The sequence below is a fragment of the Falco naumanni genome, chromosome 5 (genome assembly GCF_017639655.2).
Source record: "Falco naumanni isolate bFalNau1 chromosome 5, bFalNau1.pat, whole genome shotgun sequence".
In the NCBI taxonomy this organism is placed as follows: Eukaryota; Metazoa; Chordata; class Aves; order Falconiformes; family Falconidae; genus Falco; species Falco naumanni.
This window is the reverse complement of record NC_054058.1, coordinates 10,565,328-10,588,359: the sequence shown is the minus strand read 5'-3', so window position 1 is coordinate 10,588,359 and position 23,032 is coordinate 10,565,328. Positions and strand designations below refer to the sequence as shown.

General features: G+C 39.4%; 1 protein-coding gene across 2 annotated transcripts in view; it reads left to right on the top strand.

The window, feature by feature from the left end:
- The window catches only part of ANO2 (anoctamin 2), a 192,552-nt gene extending 176,793 nt beyond the window's left edge, over positions 1 to 15,759 (top strand). For both annotated transcript variants that reach the window (XM_040596853.1, XM_040596855.1), the window contains 5 exons: positions 3,058 to 3,210; positions 3,304 to 3,356; positions 5,316 to 5,497; positions 12,373 to 12,478; positions 14,053 to 15,759. In XM_040596853.1, the coding sequence (XP_040452787.1) occupies positions 3,058 to 3,210; positions 3,304 to 3,356; positions 5,316 to 5,497; positions 12,373 to 12,478; positions 14,053 to 14,334 (776 nt within the window). In that variant the 3' untranslated portion in view covers positions 14,335 to 15,759. The remainder of the gene's footprint in view (positions 1 to 3,057; positions 3,211 to 3,303; positions 3,357 to 5,315; positions 5,498 to 12,372; positions 12,479 to 14,052) is intronic.
- The last annotated feature ends 7,273 nt before the right edge of the window (positions 15,760 to 23,032 follow it).

The following is a 23,032-nucleotide window of genomic DNA, read 5'->3' as shown; positions in this document are numbered from 1 at the left end:
AGGCTGGCCTACTAGGCAAGTAAGAAATCTATGAAAGATGCTGGATGTCCGGAGGTCTGACTGCTGGCACAGGTCTCTCTAGCTTTTTGCCTGAAAGCACAGGAGAATAGCCATGCCCCAAGTCAGGCAGGGCTCTATGTGGGGTCATAGGGGTTTGTACGTGACCACTAAAGTCATTTTGTATGGAGACCCTGTGGCAGAAGTGTGAAGGTAAAAAGGATATTCCAGGGTTGCCATCAAGTCCTCTAGCCAAAAATAGGATGTCTCGGCACCAACTGTCCCTGTTGGAACAGTCTTTGTGAGTCCCTAAAAAGTACTGTAGATGTTTCCACTGTGATTGGACAGGCATCCACAGAACTCCAAGATGCTGTGACCACATTGCTTCTGGGACCCAAGCAGGGATTCTTCTCTTTTTAATCCATGCAGCTTTATTGACATATTTTTTTCTACAAATACTGACCAAATTAAACAAACACCTTTAAATTGCTGAGGCTCTTCACAGACTGCTTGTTTTGAATGATTGTTTGCTAGTTTACTACACAAGACCATCTAAATTAGAGCGTGCTTGGTTTTGTTTTCAGGTTTTTTTTTACCTGCTTGTTGCGTCATTCACACTTTTATAAAAGGGAGGCTAGAAGACTGAAGAGATTTCAAGATGGCCACACAAACACTTCTGGCAGAGAGTTTTCTGTGAAGACATATTTATATAATTGTCCAGAAGTCCTTTGCATACCTTGAACATTCTTTCATGAACTTGAAAAAAAATTAAATTTCATTTTCCCAGGCAAAGAATAAAGGGTCTGCAAACAACATCAAAGCAAATGTGTGTGTGGTTCATACTTAAAGCATTGCAAATCTCTCTCTCTCTCTCTTTTCACAGAATCCTCCCAGCTCTATTCCTGCTAAATTCACTTAAAGCCAAATAAGGCATATTTTGGTGCTATGTTTTTTTTCTAAGCATTTCACAGTTTTTTGGGACGTTACTCTAACATCTGTTTTTATTTCCTTGTTAATTCCTTTTCCTGACTCTGAACATAAAATATTCAGGAAAGTTTGATTTCAAGGATAAGATGTTTGTATGCTCTGAAAAAGCTCCATCTTAGTGTGTGTTAGGATATACTCTGTATCTCAAAGCAAACAACGACAATGAAAATCCAAAAGCCACATATATATAATAGAGAGATAACACTTTACTGTGCAAATGTATTGTCACTGAGAAGAAAAGAGCAGGAATGTCAGTCAGAAACTTGCAAATCTGCACACAAAAAAAGATGCATGCAAGAGAAGATTGTGGAGAACCCTGTTCTATCAGTTAGTTGTAGGCTGTGACAACAGTGCCTAAACAAATTATTTTAAAGTAAACTGTTGTGCTACATAACCCCCAGGCTTTCACAAAAAGTACAATAGATTCCTCCCATAGTGGAGAGAGAACTTATATAGGGTTTTGCCAAAAAAGAAGCCATGAAAAATAGGACCTCATTCACACCAACCCTTTTTCTGTACTGTTTATTTAATTCTGAAATGTAAATCATAGTTAGATTTATCAGTTTAATCTTACTGGGATTACTGCCTTTGCATTTGGGCGGCATGCTTTTCAGTCGCTTTCCTCTTCTTCTACTCCTCATTAGCGTTCCACTTCCCTGAAGTATTACTCTAAAGTAATGCAGCATTTTTACAAAGAAATGATCCAGCCTTGTTTTTTAACATTCACGACTGATGCTTCCTGCTTTCCATGGAAGATGCAGCCTTTTAGGGAATTTGTTAATTCCTCAGCACCTTGGAGGAGAAACGACAACAACACCAACAAAACAAAAAAAAAAAAAACCACCCAAAAAAGTCAAGCCTTTTCAGACTCTAATTGTACCCAAATGAGATTTACCCAGATGAGGTACATCCTGAAGCACCACTGATAGAGGGGGGAATTAAGGATACTATGCTTACTGAAAAATCTAAGAAGCTTGCTTGGAGAGACTTGGTTTTCTGCTTCATTATTCCAAGCATCTCTAGAGCACTACTTGTCAGAAAAACACAGTTGTGTCAGCATTATGCTTTTGCAGGGTGACATTGGTTCCTTAGCTGCTTGGAAGATACTTTACTTGCATGAAGACAGGTCATCCTATGCCCTAGAAAAGGCATAATTCACTCAGAAAACAATATGGTCTTTTTGTTTATATAATTATACTATGGGTCCTGAGCCGAACTCTGTGATACTAGTAGTCTAGTACTAGGAACAAGATGATACAAAACATGCCACCCACCCACTTCAAAGTGAGCGCGGTTTCTTTAGGTGGTTGCTTGGGTGGTTGGTTGCTTGTTTTTTTCCCCTGTGGAAGAAGCCAGGCTTACTGTGTATCTGCTCTAGCAAGCATGGACAATCCAGGAGGTCTGTGCTCCATTGTAATACTAATTGTTCTTTAGAACCAGTGGACAAGTGCTTTCCTTCTCCCAAACTACCCAAATTGCAAACCCCACAAAAAAAAAGTGACTATAGCATTTTCCTTTGCTAGGACTTAAAGAGGAAGATTTCTAATTTGGGAGGGTATCAGTGACATAAGGAGGGATGAAAATGCTATATGACACCACAGGCTCATGCATGCACAAAGATACTCTGTTCCTGCTCTTGACGGATTGCTACCAAGTTTTCCAGAGGAAGTTGGGAAGAAACAGTGACACATTGTAGATTTTCTCCTCTTGCTTGCTTGTGTATCGTTTTCCTTACAGGCAAAAGGACAGGGAAGAACAGCATAGTCTTAATAAGTTAATTATGTACAAAGGCAGAAGAATAAACTCCGAACCCTTTGTCTTCATCAGATTTATTATTTACTTTGGCTTGTGCTTCTGCTTGTGCTAGAGACTAGAAGTATTATTAGAAACATTCATAAAGCGTAGTCACAAACCTTTCTCTCCTAGTTTTTCTTTGTGGTATTTATTACTGGGACCTAACTGTGGAGTTTTATGGGTTTTGTAACCCATGAAGCTCATTAACAATTTGCTGTCAGCTACATTTACCAGCTCCCTTCAGCAGATATTAAAAAACATTACATATTTCTCTTCTAGTTATCCAGTTTGGCTTCGTCACACTCTTTGTTGCCTCCTTCCCCCTGGCACCGCTCTTTGCTCTCCTGAACAACATCATAGAAGTCCGGCTTGATGCAAAAAAGTTTGTTACTGAACTGAGGAGGCCAGACACAGTAAGAGCAAAAGATATAGGTAAGCAATGAAAAAACATTACAGTGAAAAATTCAATAAGAAAGAAGTAAAATGATAGCAAATCCTTTAATAAGTTATGTTTTTCACTTACAGGAATTTGGTATAACATTTTGAGTGGTATTGGAAAGCTTTCAGTTATCATTAATGTAAGTATTTGGTTACACCGGTTTCTAACAATGATCTTGGGAGCTTATATTGTCCCTCCGACATAATTTAAAAGTCAAGTCTAACTTTCTCAATTGCTATAAAATACAATAAAATCTAAATTATCCAGTTCATTCTTGTGGAAGTGTAAAGCACAATTTCACTAGAAACAATTCTCTGTCCTCATATCATGTAGGACTGGAAGACTAATTCATACAAGAACAACCAATAAAAGCAACATAAGCAGACAACACTCCAGATAACTATTAAAGATCTACTTCTTATTCACATCCATGCCTTTTACTGTTATTCTGCTGGGATATCTGTTCATGAATGAAAAGTATGTAAATACATCGTCCTGGATTCCAGGAGCAGAAAGTCCTTTGACTAGATAGCATAAGCGTTTGTTCTGATATATACAGTTATGGCTATAACCCTAAATATAATTTCTCTCACAGAGTGAATATTTCTGTAAAGGTAGGTTTTTAAAAATATTATTATTATTATTATTTGGGCTACATGCTCCCCAAACTACAAAATCTTAATGGAAAATTATATTCTTTTATAGAACAAGAATAATTACATGAACACGAGTGTCTGGTATACGGATATATTATGTTTATTGTTCTCCATGTATTCCTTAAGTAAAATTTTCCTGTGTATGCTTTAAGATAAAAAAGGCTTGTGCCCTAGGAGTTTAATGATAAAACTATCTAGTGGTTTTTTGAACCACAGATCATAAGCTCATAGAATCATTTAGGTTGGAAAAAGCTTTTAAGGTCAAGGGCAACTGTAAAATACCAAAGATACCAAGGAACTTTAGAAAGGGAACTGATTGTCACTACTGAAGGGGAAACTTGTGCAGAGGTGTTACGCAATGTACCTAGTACAATAGCTTCCAGCACAACAGCATGCTGTGGCATATGTAAGCTATCATTGCAACTGGGAGAACTACAATGCCTCCAAAGAAGCAGTGTTGTTTCACTTGGGTGGAGCATTGCTCATTTATGGCTTAGCAGTTTGCAGGATTTAAGGTAGGAAATCCGTGTAGCCCTGCACATACCCATAATTTTGCTGTCAGGCACAGATTTCAGGTTTCCAGCACTGACCTGTGCTGGAAGAGCAAAACTCTGTAGCCTCTTGGTTTTGTTTGAATACACTTTGCAGATTTATGTCCTGGATCATTTTGTGTGTCAGACATTTTTATTTCCTGGGGATTCCTGGTGATTCAACTAAATATCAGTTAGCTACTTTTTCTTGACAGAAATTTATATATGTGCATACCCGATTTTAAAAAAGAAAACCACTGAATGCCCAGTTCTGCATCTCCATCTGGATAATAGTGATGCAGAACTATTTAGCAAAATGAAGTTTTAAATGAATCTAATGAATTCTTATTGATACGATCTAGATAATTCTGTCTGATTCACTTCACAATTATACCAGTTTTATACTAGTGATTGATCCACTGATATCAGATGTGTAAACCCAGATGCAGAGGGGAAAATGGAGGATGGTTACCTTGCATTCAACTGGTTTATCTCAGATAACACCATGTAACTACACCGAATTATACTCCAAATTATACCAGCTAGCTATTATGTGTTCTTGTGTTTGTTTTGGTTTTTTTTTTTAACTAGTTATAAATTTCTTAATGGCTCCAGGGATGGAAAGAGTTAGAGAAATATACAGTACATTAACTGCTTTTGCTACTCTATGCTCAAAGAAATACTGCTCTTTCCTAACTACAACCTTCCCCTGGGGAGACAGAGCAGGTTACTGTGCATTTACATAAGTATACGTTCTGTACCAGGTCTGGCCATTTAACTCTCACTTCATCATCACTCTAAATGTACTTGAACAAGAAAATTGTCACCTGAATTAACTTAATCTGAAACACTTTAGACATAGATTCATGATGATGTTGTTTGGTTGGTTTTTGTTTTTTTTTCACTTCTCAGGCTTTTGTAATTGCTGTCACATCTGATTTCATTCCACGCCTTATGTATCGATATGCATACAGTCAAAATGGAACCATGCATGGCTTCATCAATCACACGCTGTCATACTTCAATGTCAGTCATCTCAAGGATGGAACACAGCCAGAAAACTCCCCGTTTGCACAGGATGTTTTATTCTGCAGGTAAATGACTTCTAATGACAGTTTGTATAGTCAAAGTAATGTCTTTGGGTCTTTTGTCAGACAATTTTTTTTTCCAAGTTGGAACTGATAATATTTGTGCCTTTAAAAAGGTGGCTGTAAGAGTACAGCTCTTAGTCTCATTATGTTAGAAGGTTCTTTTCCAGTGCATTAAAAGGCAAAATAAAAAATTTAGGTAGACTTACTCAAATAAAACCCCTTTTCTTTATTGAAATACATAACTTTCATTAAAAACAATGATTTTTTTTAAAAATGGACACCCACTATTTAGAACCAGGCTTTCTTTTTCTTTAAGTTCAGTGTTTGCTTGATGAGATCTGAGTTTACAATATATTCTGCCATCTTTAAAACTCACACCATTCCCCATCTACACATCCTATATTTTAGATTAATCTTTTCACACTGGGGAAACGAGGCTCAGCTTCTTGTAAAACACATCCAAGATATCTAGTCCACTGGTCCCATAGTGCAACTGCCTATGGAGTAGTTCCAGTGCCTGAGAAATCACTAACACAGTTCCAGGGCTCACAAAGTAACCTTGATTTTTTTTATAAAGATATACAGAACTTCAAAGAGCTGTTTTAAAGCAATACAACCCAAGGCTGTTCAAAACTGAGCTCCTCAGGTCAGTGTTTTCCCCACCTTCCTTTTGGACTTCTTTGAAATCACGCTGTGCTTAGCTTCTGCGATGGCAAGAATTCATCACAAATCTTGCTCTTCCATTTTCTTTGGAAGCAAACCTTCATTTATATGCATTTTACTACACACAGGTCTTTAAGAGGCCTCCCTTGGTTTGATGCATAATATATTTGCATATGTTTGCTGTCTTTTTCTGATGTGTGGCAAGGTTTTTGAATCTAGAGCTCCTGATAGTTGCCAGCTAAAGCTGTCCTAGTTCTAAAACTAGTTTCACCTCTGTCTTTCCCAGTCTCCTTTTTCAAACACAGGTTTTGGCTCTCATGCTTTCGTACTGTGGTTTTATTCTGAAAAAATGTTGGCTAAGGTGTCAAAGGGAGGATTCTTAAAATCTATCACCGTATTCTCTCAGCATTATGTCAAATCAAGGGCACAAGATCAGATACCAAGCAGAGCAGAATGATGAGACAAATCTTACAGGTGACATTCACATACCATCTATCATCAGATGGGACTTTTCTGGTTTATTGCATTCTCAGATACAGCCAGAAAATACTGCTAGTATTGTAGATACAGTAAATATTGAGTAGTGTTTTCTAGTTGGAGCTTCAGAATTCTTTCTTCTTTCCTCCCATTCACTTGAAATCATTGTTCTTGATACATATGTATTCAAAACAGGTACATTTCTCCAGTGATCCCTACATTTCTGCATATCTGACATTCACTTTCTCAAAGAAATTGTATTTATAGAGTAGACAGAGATAGCTAAGGCAGATGGAGATTTGTTTAGGGTTACTGTTAAGTTATGACCATCAGTTTCTTCTATAAATTTGCAAGAGCAATTCTCAGCATGACATAGAAGGCTTGTAACTAAAGGTAATCCTAGTGGATGCACATTTTTGTCCTACCAATATCCTTGTCTTCCTGTTAAAGTTGGGAAGAGAAAATATTTCAAATCAACTAAATGTTTTGATTTTTTAAAAATTAAAATCCTCAAAATTCAGGTAATTTTAAATATTAGCTTATTTTACCCTTCTAAAAAATAAATTAATTTAGAAACAGGCAGCCACTTAAAAGTAAAGAGAGAAAATAACTTTGTGATTATGCTTGTAACAGGTGCTGTAAATTGCCCTTCAGGACAGTTCGCTTCTTTTCACTGACTCTTTAAGGGATCATAGTCTAGCTAGGTTCCTGAAGTAGCCAAAAACCTCCCCTTGCTTCTAAATGACGACACAGTTCTACACGTAAGCTGTATACCTATCTCCCATGAAATCAGTGGGGATTTTGCGTTCTAATTTTATCAGGGAATAAGATGTTTTGCTCAAATATCTTGAGAAGGTGTAGACAGACGCTCTTCAATGAGGCCTACAAATCAACACCCATCTTAGAGAATATATTAAATATCATAATGTAATTATTTACAAGAGAGAAGTCTTAAAGTTGGCATTGTTCAATGTAGTTTGTGCATGTTTATCTCCTGCTCCTGTGCAAGCCAACTTCAGTCATACTTAGGATCACGCTGACTTTAAGCAGGGTATTTATCTCACCCAACTACAACCCACAACAGTGATGCATCCCAGTTCCTTCACTGGAAGCACAGTGAATGCAGAGAGAAGGAGCCTGGTCCCTCACTCGGGCACTGCCTGTGGGATGCCCTTGGGGACCCACCCACCCTCTTATCCTGACTATAACTGAGGGCAGATGAGTGCACAGATAAGACTGCTAACTTTAAGCAGGTAAAGAGAGAACAGATTACTCAGCACAGCCAAGTCCCTGTGTCAGGAACTTGGTTAAAGGGACCTGCTGCCTCTTGGGAGGAGGTCAGGTGGGAGCTGAGGGTGCTTAAAGCGCTCCAGAGCTTAAAGCCACATGCTGTGCTCTACCTGTTGCTCTGCTTGTGGCGGACAGGGTAAAGCACCTTAAACATGGGGCTTGTCCTCTTTCTTTGCTCAAAATATCGTTCCCTGTAAACTCTGCTATATTCACTATTTCAGTGTGTTGCCAGGAGTTATTTCTTAGTATAAAGTTCTATGTAAGAGCATGCAGCATCTCTGTACTTTCTGACAGACTTGTAAATCTGTGAAATTCTTTTCTGCTCTCAGTTCCAAACACTTCTTAATTTGTATCCCCAAATTAGCCTGTTTTCCTTCAAGAAGCATGTCGATCCATATGGATCTCCTGCTTCACTGTGACTTTGCTGCCTTCACTTTGCTGCTATTTACCTGGTCTCAGGCACTGGCCTCTATCAATAGTGTATGACTGCCAGTGTATTTGGAAATGTGTACATTAACAACAGTGATTAAACGCACTCTTCTGATTAGCATGGATTCAACAGAGCCAAAATGCAGGAAGAAATGAATAATCCATACTAGGTATAAAAGTGGTCCCTGCCTGATAACACCAAGTCTGTGCCACCAAGAAAAAAAAGAAAAAAAAAAACCAAGCAAAAAAGAAAAAAAAAAGTAATTGATTGAAAAGAAGCATATACTAAATGTTTGACCATGTACTAGTCTGAATGAGAAACAACCATGAGAGCATTTCTGTTCCGTTATCAGGAAACAATTAGGAAGAGATGCCAGCATCCACATTCACTGTTTCTCATTATCGTCTGCCTCATTTGAATCTTATCAGAATCTCAGCTTTGGACAAAACTATCGCTGCGATAAAATATGGGGTATCTAGCTTGTGTCCCAAGAGACAGGCAACAAACACTGTCCCTTAAGCTGGAAATAAAATCTGTTTTTCTGTTTCTGGCAAATATGTTGGGAACAAGCTGACCTCTCTTATTCTTAGATTTCTGTGACCTCTGGAGATAAATGTGGTTACAATAATCCTGCATTTTGCTCCTTACGGGCATTGCCAGAGATTAAGGTATCTTAAAAATAACCGTAACAAGCCAGAAACAACTCTCACACCAAACATCCAGAATACATTCTTTGAATATTTTGAGCAGCATTTTCTACAATGCTGTGAACTCTTTGACACTGCTTCCAAATAAACATTGCTGTAACGCCATTCTGACGCATAGCATTAGTTGTAATTATTTTTTTTTCAGAGAAAAACAACATTTGTGTAGCTGAAGGCAAGTTAAATGCCAACCTTGCTAAGTTATGTGACTTTTTTTAAAATTGGTTTTGCCCTTTGAATCTTTATAGCATGGTATGATAATGGAGTACATGAAAGCATGCTGATGGCACTGCAAAGAAGAAAGCAGCAGATAGGGAGTCATTAAAAAGACTTTTCCCTTAGCACAACTCTGCTCCAATATTCAGCAAATTTATAAAGTGTCTTTGAATGAATTCATTAATGTCCTGGGATTCATCTCATCTGCTCCTGGTGATCAGTGGTAGATCATAATGATTTTCCCTGAATGATTCTCTAAATATTCCTGCACTGCTGAAACACTACCCCCTAGTAATTCAGTCATATTTTCCTCAATACCTTGTCAAAGACCAGCTGAAAAAGGAAATTAAACACATCAGTTTATTTAAACTGATTGGCAATTCCACCTAGATACACATTTTCATTTTTTCTACCACTCTTTCTTTTCCGTCACAATATACTTTATATATACACAATATACTTTTGAGCTATATTAGCGTACGTCTCTTAGCTCTGGCTTCAGTTTCATCTAAGTCTTTCATGGTCTTCTCCATCCATCCTCACTTCCCCAACATTTCTTTGCTTTCAGTGTGTTTTTTTTTTTTCCCCTCAAAACTTTTCTGTGCTCTGTTCTTAACGCACATTGACTACTTCAAATTCTTGTCCTTTTTCAGTGGAATTAGGGTTCTTTGCTATTTTTGAAACACAATAGTCCTTGCAGCACCAGTCATTTCCTGCTCTTCGTGTACCTGCTCTATCAAATATATTAAGAATGAAGAACTGAAGAGGTGAGGGAAAAGATGGTCTTTTTGAAAAAGAAACTACCTGTAGAACATAGTGGTTAGAAAAGGCCCGGGTTATTGTGCTTTGAGGTCCCATGTGCTAATAGAATAATTAAAAAGGGAGGTGAGGAGGAGGCCCAGCTACCTTGTCTATAGCTCTAATAACATCTCCCTTCACCATAAATCATTTGGTAGTGTTCTGCTGAATGTAGATTCAGGCATCATAAGCAGCGTGATTTCCAGCTGAGCCAGGTAATATTTCCATGGGGTCTGATGTCCTAAAACACTTACATAGTTTGTGAAGCTCAGAGTACATTAAATGGAAAACCTACCACAGTTGGTGACCCTTCCAGGTGAACCTGGGCTCCATTTCAAGACTGAGGTTGATTTATAGCGCTAGGAAAAATCCACAACAAACTCAGTGGTTTTCCTTGGCTTTGATGTTCAAGCAGATAAAATTCAAGGGAACTGGCTCTGGCCCTGGCTGCAGCCTCATACACAGATTTGAGCAACATGCAGGAGTCCACGTTGTATGGAAAGGTACCAGAGGGGGAATCGCACAGTGTAGGCACAGCACAGGACCGGACAGGAATCCCATGTAAAACAGGACGGAGAGCTCGGCTGCGGTGCATGCACCACTGAACAAAATAATCCCGAGTCTAACACAGACCAGACAGTGCTTCCATAAATGGATACAGCCCCCAATTTAAAGTTGTTTTTTCCTCCTCTTTCTCCTCCCTCTCCCCATCGTGGGTTGTACCTTGTGTCCTTTGCTCCAGAAGGTGCAGCACAGAATTACATCCAGCATTTTGAACTGGATTTCTTGGGCGGGGGAGGTGGGGATGTGGGGTGTGGGGGTGTGTGGGGCAGGTTGGATTTGTGGATTGTAAATGTACAATTTAACATGCAAACCCATGTAAGTAGAACCTGAAGGTAATTTTGGTAAACACACCTGCGAACTGAAGCTGACAGATATTATATATGAACCTTCTCCATTATCCCCCAATGGAGGCTTTTCCACAGTCTAATGAATCTTACTGTCAGGAAGGGTTTTGTGGTATTCAAAACAGATTTTCCCTTTCTTAATTTCATCCCATTACTCCTAGTCAAACACTGTGAACAGCACTAAATTATCCCTTTCAGTCCTAAGGGCACAATTTGTGCATGGTTATCATGTCCAACTGTGGCTGTTACTTACCAAAGTGGAGCAATACATGTGCTCTTCTTTAATCTTTTCTGGTGAGTCAGTCTCTTCAGCCCCTGGATTGTTTAGCTGATCTGCCTTCAATTTGTTGCTATATTTTTCCTTTTCTTTTTTTTTTTTTTTCCCCCCCCTCCCCCCTTTTTTTCCCTCTGAAATCCCCACAGCCGACTGACCGCATGCAGCATTCCAGGTGTGGCTTTACTGGAGCTGTTCAGAGAAGGGCTAATGCCTCCAGCACCATCGTGCATTTTGTTTATACATCCAGAAGTGATAATGTCCCACTGCCATATTTCAAACTTGTGCTGACTTGCTAGCCACTGTAAGCTCCAGGCTATTTTCATTGCATTTTCTTTCAAACTCTATCCTCTCAAGGATCCTTCAATTGTTTTAGTTTTAATTATTTTCCATTTCCCCAGATTATTCTTATTGTGTTTCCTGTCTGTGTTTCTTATTGCTTTCTGTGTTTCCTGCTATTTGCAAAACTTTCCCATTTAGGAGCATCTGTGACTTTTATTAGCCTGTTGTTTTCTTCCAAGTGATTGATGATAATACTAAAAGCATCAGCCTTTACACCAAACCACTAAGGCTCTGTTTTATCCTGTCTAAGGATAGACAGTTAATTTAGGAAGTGCCTTTCCCATGGCTCCCCCTGTCGTTAATGTAAAGAGAGGGACCACCAAACTGTGAGTTGGATTGTATGTGGGCTGAATTATTTCCTAAATTAATCAAGGTTTAGGTGCGATGCATGCAGGCTTGTCTCCTTTAGGCTGAAAATGCTTTGGACTGTGTCTTTGCTTTGATTTCAACACTTTATTCCCTGTACTCTGAGATCATTTTAACATTAACCAAATAAAAGGGATGTTTGTAAATCCTGGAAAATCTGGAAATTTCCAACATTAGAACAATGTTCTGATTTTGGTTACAACCGTGAAAACCAGACTAAGCTTGCTAAATTTAGTGGAGATAGTCCAGCTCTAATTCTGGAGTTGTATTTCATGGTAAGGGTTGAAGTAGGAACATCTGGAGGATTTGATTCTTTAGGTCTTGCTATTGGAAGATCATGTAAATCAAGGCAATAGGTGCAGAAGCAGATTGCTGGAACTGTGTGATAACTGAGCTGTCTCCATCGGCAGGTTCAAAGACTACAGAGAACCACCTTGGTCCCCAAATCAGTATGAGTTTTCTAAGCAGTACTGGGCAGTCTTATCCGCTCGCTTGGCTTTTGTTATTCTGTTTCAGGTAAGTCTGTTGAGTTGCTGCAATTTCAGTCATAGAGTTATCATAACAAATGGATGAAAAAGCATGTGCCAAAGAAGCCCATGTCCAATAGAGCTTTTCTGTTTGCAAATACCCAGCCTGATGTGCTCACACCGAGCCTGCTGAGGTGTCAGGGGGCTGTGGCACAGGTTCTCCCTTCGGAGCACTGCGGCATGGCTCCTCAGGAGACCTTTCCTCCCCCTTCATGGAAGGGAAGCCCCACAGCTTGCATTAGGCCCTGGCACTAGCAGTGATCCCCAAAACACCCTGGGCTCTCAAATGGTTCAGTTAAGTGGACTTTATCAGCTTTTATACTCTCAGGGGCACCACTTGTAAAAAGCACATAAATGCTGTGTAGGCTTGTTAAATGCTGTTCTATACCCAAAGAAAGAAATAAACAGAAGTAATAAATCCTCCAAGGTCTTTTGCTACTTTATACAAATACATGGAATAAATTCTCCCCAGTGTGCAGATTTCATTGGCAAGGAATTTGCTACCACGGCTTAGCCTTCCGAATGGCAGAAGCCGCCTCCATGATCTGGGATCCCTCTAAAGTCAAACTGGTCCTATCCCTCATACTGAAATCTGCCTGTTTCTTCTCCTCACCTGCCAAATGTTTCTAAGTGTGACTGAGAGTCTTGCCTGGTTTATATTGCCCTCTTCTGCTTCTTTGCTCTGACTTCAGTAATTTTCCACCACTGGTGCAAAACATTTGAAACCAACTGGTCATGCTGGGCTTCAAATAGCCTGCCTGTTCTGCCAGAGTACATTCCTTGCTTAATTAGCTCCATTGTCTTGGATGAGGACAGAGGGTTCATGCTAGTAGCCTTGTCAGCAAATGTTGCCACACATTTCGAGGCGTTACACAACACAGCAGTTTTCAAAGCATTATCATGTTAATACAAACCCCAAAGCATAATTTACCTATACACTTCACAAACAAGCAAAACTTTTTGCCCAGTCTGCTTCCTGCCTCTGTGTTACGAGCATCACCTGTAATGACCCTGACACCTGAGGTTCAGGAATGTGGCTTGCATGCTGCGGTAGTGTAAAAAAAATCCTGCTTGTCAACAGACAGAAGGATTTTAGGACAGAATGACCATGACAGTTGTCTGCTGTCTGCTCAGGCCACACTGGAAACACATGGATGTGATTGTATTGGAGGATGCTTTCACTGATGTTGCCCTTATAGTAGTTGATTCTGAACTCAGTCTCACTGAATTTGATGTTGAGAACTGAGCACCTTTGGACACCTGTAAAGAATAAGGTTGGTTTAGCTACTTAGACCATGAATCATTTGATGAATCCAAGTCCTTTCCAATTTCAAAGTTTGCAAATGAAGCGTGTGTTTAACTGAGCCTTTCCACCACGGGGGAGCTGTGCACAAGCGTGAGCTGTTTTTTCAGCTAAGGACTTGCTCAAATGCTTAATAACACACAACATCAGTGAAATATGTTTGATACCTGACTCACAGCTTCAGTAAAAGTTTGGGTTTGCTCTAGTGTGAGTGGTTTTGATTTTTCATATTTGCTTGACATCTGTTGCTGTGTTTGCAGAACTTGGTGATGTTCCTCAGTGTTCTGGTTGACTGGATGATTCCTGACATCCCCAAGGACATCAGTGAACAGATCAAAAAGGAGAAGAGCCTGCTTGTTGACTTCTTCCTGAAGGAAGAGCATGAGAAACTGAAGCTGATTGAAAACTTTATCACACGCGACAAGCAGGAACACAAAAGTGGAACCAAAGGCGAAAGGTTCCGGGCTGCCAGCTTCTGCCAGTTTAACCGAAGTCAGAAAGGCAGCTTTGCCTCCTTTAGCTCGCAGCACACAGAAGTGTGACTCCTTAGAGAAGGGTAACATACCATGCTTACCTCTGCTGCTTACTGTGTGATGTGATTCCGAACCTGGAGCAAGGAAGGGAGAGACAGTCAAGGGAGAGACAAGGAGCAAAAAGGAGGCTGATTCTGCTCTCTTAGAAACTCCCTATGCAAGGGTCTCCCTTACATTTTATATGTTATCTGGGCTGCAGCTTTTTCAGACTTTATCAGTGCAAGATAAGGGCTGTATTGTGGCTGTAGCTAGTCCTTGTGGTGTTGCATGTGAGTTGGGTAGGCATGCAGGCATTCTCCTTGCTCATGGAGTCCCTGCAGGACCACAACTGTCCCTCTCCCTGCAGACACCTCATGGGGCACAGGGAACAGAAGGGACACTCCTGCTCTAGTATCTATCTTTTGGCAGACCTGACCGACCATGGCAAACTGCACACAATGCACAGCCTCATGTCTTGTAGCTGCCAGTCGATGGTTTATAAACTTGTAGAGTCTTCAGGAGTCATTGTGCCTTCCTAATGTACACTGCCACTTGGTGCTGTCTCTGTAGAGCAGGCAGGGCTGTTGTTAAGGGCACAGAGCTGTGGAAACAGAAGGAATGAGAATCACTGAGCACTTTCACCTACAAATATATTGTTTTGCTTAGCAGGAGCTTGAACGTATGTGCTAATGAGCAGAGAGGCCACAGCATATGCATCAGAATGAAGTAAAGCTGTTAGAATCATAGTAATAGAATAGTTTAGGCTGGAAAAGACCTTTAAGATCATGGAGTCCAACTGTTAACCCAGCACTGCCAAGTCGGCCACTGACCCAACGAAGCTCGTTGTTAGTCATTGTCCTGAACGAAGAAAACCCTGCATGTTTATCCTCCTCTCACTTAGACTGGGAATTCAGCCAGTATCCAGAGGAATCATGCCACTAAATTAGCACCAGTGTGGAGCTGATGAGTAAGAACGGAATCGAGCCCTGTAAATCATGTGGCATTTTCATGTACATTGCACGTAAAGTAACAAAAGTCGCTGCTGTTGTGCATTTACTGTGAAGTAAAATATTTTGCAGAACTGTGTTTCATTGGAAGATAAACGTATTCACTAACCAAGCTTTCATCTACAAGCATTTAATGAATAACTTTATTCTGTTATGAATGAAAATAAAACTTTCGTAAAAAAATCTGTTTCTTTTACTGTAAATTCTGTCTCTAACCTGGCTTAATATTCAGAGTCTTGATAAAAGATTTTCTTCTCATTATCTTCTCAACAATGCTTTCAAAACCATCAAAAACACAAACCAAAAGAAGTGCTGCAGTTGCAGGCATTGTATACAGGATGATTGCTTTTAAACATTATAGCAGTATTTTATATATTTCTGAAGCCTAAGAATTTCATTGTTCTCAGATGGAAAAATGTTTTTCCATGAGAACTTTTGGTAATCTAATGAGAGATGTGAAAATAATATTTTTTTTTTTTAATTTAATGCCTAGACTAAAGAAAATGAAAATGAGAAAACTGTTTAAAGATGGGCTGAAATTGAAAATTTCATTTTGGAGATTAATTTTTAATATTTCATTTAGGGTTATTTATCCCTTTTACACAGTAGATAAAATTTTAAATGATACCATCAACTTGAATAAAATTGTAAATGTTTAACTTCGTTGAAAAAAGTCTGACCTCTCCAAATGTTTTCTTTTTTTTTTTTTTTTTGCCTGTCAAAACTCATTTGCTGAATTTTAAATGACTTCAGAAAGAGTTCTTCCCCCTTCTGAAACTGTTGTTTGGGGTTTTTTTAATTAATAACAGTTTGCTAGGGATATTGCCCAGATCTCAGTTTGGCTATATACACTCAAGCCTACAAATACAGCTCATAAATAGACAGAAATGTAGTATTACAATGCTTCTCCCCTTTTTATATATACAATATCTAAACCAAGCTATTTAAAAAGCTCCTGGCAAAATGTACTGTTTATAAATTTTTGACTGCGTATATATTTGGTGTTTCGAGTTCATTGAGGTAGATAGGAAAATTATAGGAATATAGTCTTATTAAATACAATTTAAACTTTTTATTAGTACAAATACCTCACAGTCACCTGTGGTTGTGTGACCTAAATCATTGTCAGATCTGAAAGTCTTGTTATTGCATCTTGGGGAGGCTCAGATGATGAATTTGTATTACCAAAACATAGCTATTACAATTCAGGTAGGTTCCTTCTGCAGTCACCAGAGAGAGAAAGGCCCCGCCAGGTAGCTAGCTACTCATCCCATCTCCACACTGCTCTCTGAGATGCCCAGATGAGTCTCCTCAGAGGATGCCCGGAGCCGGAGCCCCAGTGTCTGCCTTTTAGCTTGTGCACTTGGGCTTTAGGTTCCAAAAGACCAGCACCTAACCTCCCGAGTCAGAGTGATTAACATATTTCCATCACTGAAAGAATTAGCAACTGCTAGATTCCCGACTGATCATGCTTGGTTTATTTTATTTAAATTTTGCTAGGTGCTTGAGTGAATGTATTTTTTTAAGAATTTTGCTTCCTTGCTGGAAATCTATGACAGGGCTGAGACATAAACCTTAGTTTCCCTCCTCTAAGATTAACATATAAATGAGGGCACCGTATCTCCTCCAAATGAAATTGTCTCATTTTACTTTCAAAAGACCGACAAACCCCGTTGGGGATTCCACTGCCTAACATAATAAGGCAGTCAATATGAATTACATCAATTCCCTCATTTAGACTGGATTCTGGTGGTGGATTTGGGGGTTTGAAACTCTCTATGTTTGTTGTTTACAACTCTAGTTGATTCAAATACAATATATTTTCTTCACTCCAAAATGCCTCTGATGGGGAGAAATACTGTGCTTCCAAACAGTAGAAATATCAGTCTTGTCAGACCTTTAGATTATCATAACGCTTCCTTTCTTTTTCAAGTATGTGGGAGTGCATGCAGAAATGGGTTTAGAAAGAGGTTTACAGGTTGCATGGCACCCTCTTTTCCAGTGGCTTGTTTGATGAAGGATATTCAGAGTTAAGGCTCTTCTTAAAATAGAACAATTTTTCTACACCCTCCCTTTAGCCAGGAAATATAATCCTGTATTTTTAAAAACTGTGAGTCACTCAAAAACAGTCAGAAAAATGTTGTCCCAAAGTTGAACGCATTAGGCTGTTGTTACACAGAATTTCCATAACAAGCAACTGAAATGCTTGCTGTGGTCCAAAAATGATAATGTGTTTCTAGATTTCCTAGCGAAAGGAACTAGAGAAGCTGGCAGACGTACACTGATGCTCTGAAAGTTCTCCTGAGGTTTATATATTTCACCCAAACAAGGCTGGGAAAGCGGCATAGATGCAATCACGGCTGACGTCCAGATGGGATCTACCATGATACCACAGACAGGACAGACAGCTTAATTATCTTTATCTGCGATATGGTTTCTATTTTTCTCTTAAACATGAGGGTTTCATTCACTGAGAATTCCTGCACGTTTGGTACTTGATTCAGGTGTAGTCCCTGAGGATTGCATCCTTTGTTACATTTCTATGGCAACCTCTGGATTCTCCTGACACTGCTTCCCATCAGCTCCTGTAACTGTAGATCACTGATCAGCATTCATTCATTCCCAGTTTCTAACTTATCTCTTTTGGACAAAGCAAAACTTTATCTGATCCCTTTTTATCAGCATGATACTTGTAAGTCTACCCTTACCATAACTTGTGTCTTAGATGCAGAGAATGACTGTTTCAGGAGACGTGCATGGAAAGCTCTCTCTAGGGAAGAAGAGAACAGGGATGCAAGTAGAAACACAGAGGTAATAAAACCCGCGAGCTATTGTCACTCCTTGCTTTAGCAATGAAAATGAGCTAAAATCTCGGCAAAAGAAAGGAATAAAGTAAACAGAGAAGAAATGGCATAGGTGTTTCTGCACATTTAGTTCAGAATTTCATAGCCCTTTGGACTGTTCCAACTATAAAGTGAAAAGCCTGATTAAAAGAAATAAGCAGACAAATGAAAACCCACATGCCTTTGTGTGTCAGTAGTTAATACTACACTGAGTACCACATCTAGTCACAAACGACCACTCCAGGCCTCATGTGGAGTTGCATTAATGGGAAGGTACATAATTGCACATCTAATCAGAACGGTGGGAATAGGAGGTAACAATAGGGAGCAGAGAGGCTTGGTTAAAGCCTTAACACAGATATAATTGGGTGTGACCTTGTAATTATCGGGCAATGTAAGGTGTGTCCACCACTCCGTGGCTAGCTGAAGTTCACGGTGACTGAGTTTGCTGCTGCATTTATCACAGCTTATCTGTTGGGCTCTGGTGCAGGGGAGTTTCAAACGGCTTTCAGAAGTTTTTCAGGAGAAACAACTGACACACATTGAAGGAGCTCCCTGCTCCTGAGTCATGTTATGCCTAAATGCCATCAGTTACAGAATCCATCCAGTCCACACAGCCAGATGAACCCTCTCACGGTGGTTATCTCTAGTTTTAAAGAGCACTTTCAGGAACTGAGTAAAGTTGCAAGAATGCTACCCTTTCCTGTCATGTCTTCTTCGTGCAGACTTGCCCATTTTTTAAATCATCAGCACTATATGCCTTTTTTTGTGATGGGTGTCGTTGGCTTTTCAGTCCTCAGCATTCTCAGTATGTAGAAAATACTGCTATCTAGACCTCTTCTGCAGTTTGACCTTTCATGACACTCAAAACTAATGAAATGTAGTCCAGGAAGAAAAGGGTAGCCTATGTGGAAGTATGTCCGTTAAATTATTGCTTGGAAATACCCAACTCAACACACACAATATTTACCACTGTTAGCAATAAACTCTTCTGACTACAATAATATAACATCTGTTGCTGTTATGCAGTCTCACCCTTTAATTAGGCACAGATGGTCTTCCTATTCCCCGTCTGGTCTCATTCTTTTGCTTTTGAGAAGAAAATATAAAGCAGTTTTGTTTGTGACCTATTCTTGTAGGTGAATTCCTCTACACGATATACTGGTTAAAATATCTCATGTGTCCAGTAGCACAAGATTTTCAGGTATACCAAGAGAGAATGCCTTTATTGCACTTGGAGGTACAGAGAGAGGAGGAGGATGTACACTTGAACTCCCAGCTCTTACCTGGACATTGGTACATGCTTCACCTGAAAGGCCCACAGACAATAGAGGCTGAAGGATATTTTTAGCAAGAAAATTATTCTAGATTCTGTATGACGGTTCTGCCTTAGTTATTTTCTAAATGTGTTTCAGCCCTTCATAATTCCCTCAGTGCTACCAAAAATGTAAATATTCCTTACAGTTCCCATCCTTTACCCATCATCTGCAAATGTGCTCAATTATTAATTGATTATTAAATTATTAATCACTGTATTAACAGGCTGCCTTACCACCTTTTTCACATCACCAATGGAATTGTTAAAATCAATCAAATTCTGTAACAGCTCCTAAGACAGGATAATACATTTTATTCATGCATAATGATTTAATGAAATATTTTTATTTATATGTATTTTCAGTCTGCTTGTCAGCACAGTTCTTCAGCTTTACTTTTCCTGATTCTTAAGACAGCCACTAACAATGACTTCCACTCACATGTACAGCGCTTTCTAAGCTATTCCCACTGATGTCCTAGTTCTACAGATACAGTTTTAATGAGCAAAATTATTACTACCACAGGATTATATTATGTCTGTCTCTAATGTGGCCACCTGAGACAAGATCCCCAGAGTCAAACCCCACTGGAATCACGGCAAGTCTTTCTTTTGGTTTCAGCATCCCCTTGATCAGAGAGTGTTTCTTCTATGCCGCTCTGCGTACAGCTTTCAACCGGTTGAGTAGTGAAATGTGATGGCAGTGAAAAAGGTGCATCCACAGCAAACTCTTCCATTGCTGTGGTCTTCAGTGAGTCCCACTATGTCAATGCTATGGACAATGTGGGCAGTCACCAGTTTGGGATTTGACCCTGCATTTTCCTGAGATCATTTCACTGTTCAAAACTGACTAGCAATTTTGTTTACATTCATACACTGATGTCTTGTTAGGGCTGGCTTTAGTAAACTTGATTTTCAGAACGATTATCACTCTGCACTTCCATGTGGCATGGATTTAAGGCAGACACAACTGTGAGTCGCTTTTGAAAACTGTGATCCTTGAATTCAAATATATAAGGAACATTGATCCATAACCTAGTTACATCTATGTAGTTTATGCAAGATACACAACTTCTGGTGGCAGGGTGTCTGTTATCTCATGCGGTAGTGTTTCATTTCAGTAAGTTAGTTCAAGGAGAGAATAAACAGGGAAGCAATGTCATCCATCAACTTGGAAAGGCTATTGCAGCCCTCTAGCTGAACCATGCATTTTGGGAAGGACTGTTCTGGGAATGAAAGTCATGCCTTTAAAACTAGAAAGAAGCTAGTGAAGGAGGTGGAACTGGGAGAGTAGGAAAATAGCCGCATGAAGCTGTGAGAATAACACTGTTCTTGTTTGAATAAAAGTCTCCGCATATTTTTTGTTTGTAGACACGTGCGCTTCAGAATTTGCCAATATCATATTCCAGTCCATAACCTCATCCTTTTGTGGAGCTCCAACTGCCACAATAGGATCAGAGGAGAAGACTCACTAGTGCTAGTGTTTCTGAATTTTACTGCATAAAATGTCTTGGTCCATTCAGTGTAAATTGCTATTCTTTCATTGACTACTAATGCTAATGCTAGGTGAGCCTGGACAAAAATACTGCTATTTCACAAGTTTTAATAGTTTCACTTGACATTTATAGACAGGGGAACAAACTATTCTCTGCTTAAAGGGAAATTACAAGAAGAAATTGCAATCCTACCTGAATCTGACCCACAGGATAAAGTCTGTTTCTTGAGTGAGTCCTGACTACTTTGCTGATTTTTATGCACAAAAGAGCAGAAATTCCAGAAAAAAAAAAACCTGTGGAGTTTTAACTGCACAAATACAGAGAACTTCTAGCATTTTGTACCCAGCATTTAATCAGAAAGTTAGTCCTATCCTAATGAGCCAATTCTTAACAGGATTATTTTCTGATTTTTTTTTCCAGCAGCCACTTCTTTAAATAAGGGACAAACAAACATGACAATAAATTTATCCTGAGTCTTACAGGTGCAATATAAACTTTCCTCTAGAATCTAGTGGTTTAGCTTCTTTTACATCTGTTCTGAAGCTTTTTTTCAAAAATTACTATTTTACAAAAGACAGTTACATGTGCCTAGTACAATTCAAATCTCAGCTATTTCCACAAATATCCTTCGGTTGATGCTGGGATGGGAATTTTACTTCGTCTTGTTGTTTCCCCACATCTAATCTTTTGAGAAGCGATAACATATTTTCATAAGAGTTTGTAAACACTGAAGGTCAGTTAGAACATGAACCTATAACATTTTGAACTAGAAGAGTGTTCTTGCTGTCAGGGTTCTGATTAAGAGCCTGAAAGAGGGAGAAATTTAGTTTATAAAATGTGCACATTGTTATAAAACCAAAGTAAATTAACTGTATAGATTGGATTAAGGTTTTGGTTTTGTTTGTGGATATTTTTTTTTGTCAAGGATAAATAAATATACTCATCATATGATTTGTTCATATAAATGCCATGTAGAACCGGTTCCAGTAGATGGAGCAAGAAAGCAGAAGGAAAACAATCCCACATACCTAGGGTACTCAGAGGAGGTGGACATGTTCATGAGGCAGGACATGAAATGCACACACGTTCATAAAACATGCCTCAAGCCATCAGAGGGGAAAACACTCTGAAAGCCTCTCCATGGATTCAAGTTCAGTCAGAGATACTTTTCACATAACTGACATTGACAGAAGTTTTTCCTTGGAATTGGCTTAGTAGATGAAGAATAAGAACTACTTGGGATTTTCTCCAAAGCCAAGAAAATAGATTAATTATAACTGGCTTGTTATTCTCTTGGATTTAGTAGAGATTAGGACAGCTTAATCCTTCAACAAAAGCTAATGCTGTGAAGAAGTATTACACGAGACAAGATTTACGTATCCCATATGATCTTCTTCCTCTTATTTTCCAGGGCCTCTCTCTTCTGACTCTGTGTGTGCTGTACGTTACCGTGTTTACAAAGGTGTCGTGCGTCGCGGCAGCCATCACGTGCGGAGGAAAGGCGGCTGGAAGCCCTGTGCAGGCACAAGGCACTGGAGCCGGAGCTTCTGGGAGACGCTGCGGCACCTCAGGAGTCAAAATAAGGCCAAGCTCCTCATTTGAGGTTAAATGATTGTTCTTTTTTTTTCCTTTCCCTTCCCCCCAAGTCAACATCTTCTAGGAAAAAAACCGAAACAACACTTGTTTTAGTGAAATTAATGAGAAGAGCTCTCACTTGAGTCAGTGATATTTTTTTTATTATTTTTTTAAACCAGACCTATTTATCACAGAAGCCTCCAGCAGCCGACCAGCAACATCCGCGAGGCCTGTGTCCCATCACCAGCCCAGGAAGTCTGTGACACCCAGCTTAAGGGAAAGGGGAATATCTGCAAGCGTGGCTTCTTCCCCTGCTGACAGTGAGGAGGATGGTGTCCTTCCTCTTGCAGGCGCAGGGGAACTCAGCCACTCTTCTTCTTTATTCTCCCCTAACTCTGAAAACTGAAATTCAGCCATACGTGATAATCTCCAAGACCTATGTCATCATCCCCGCTGGCAAGTATTTTCCACTCAACTTCCACAGAAATCTTT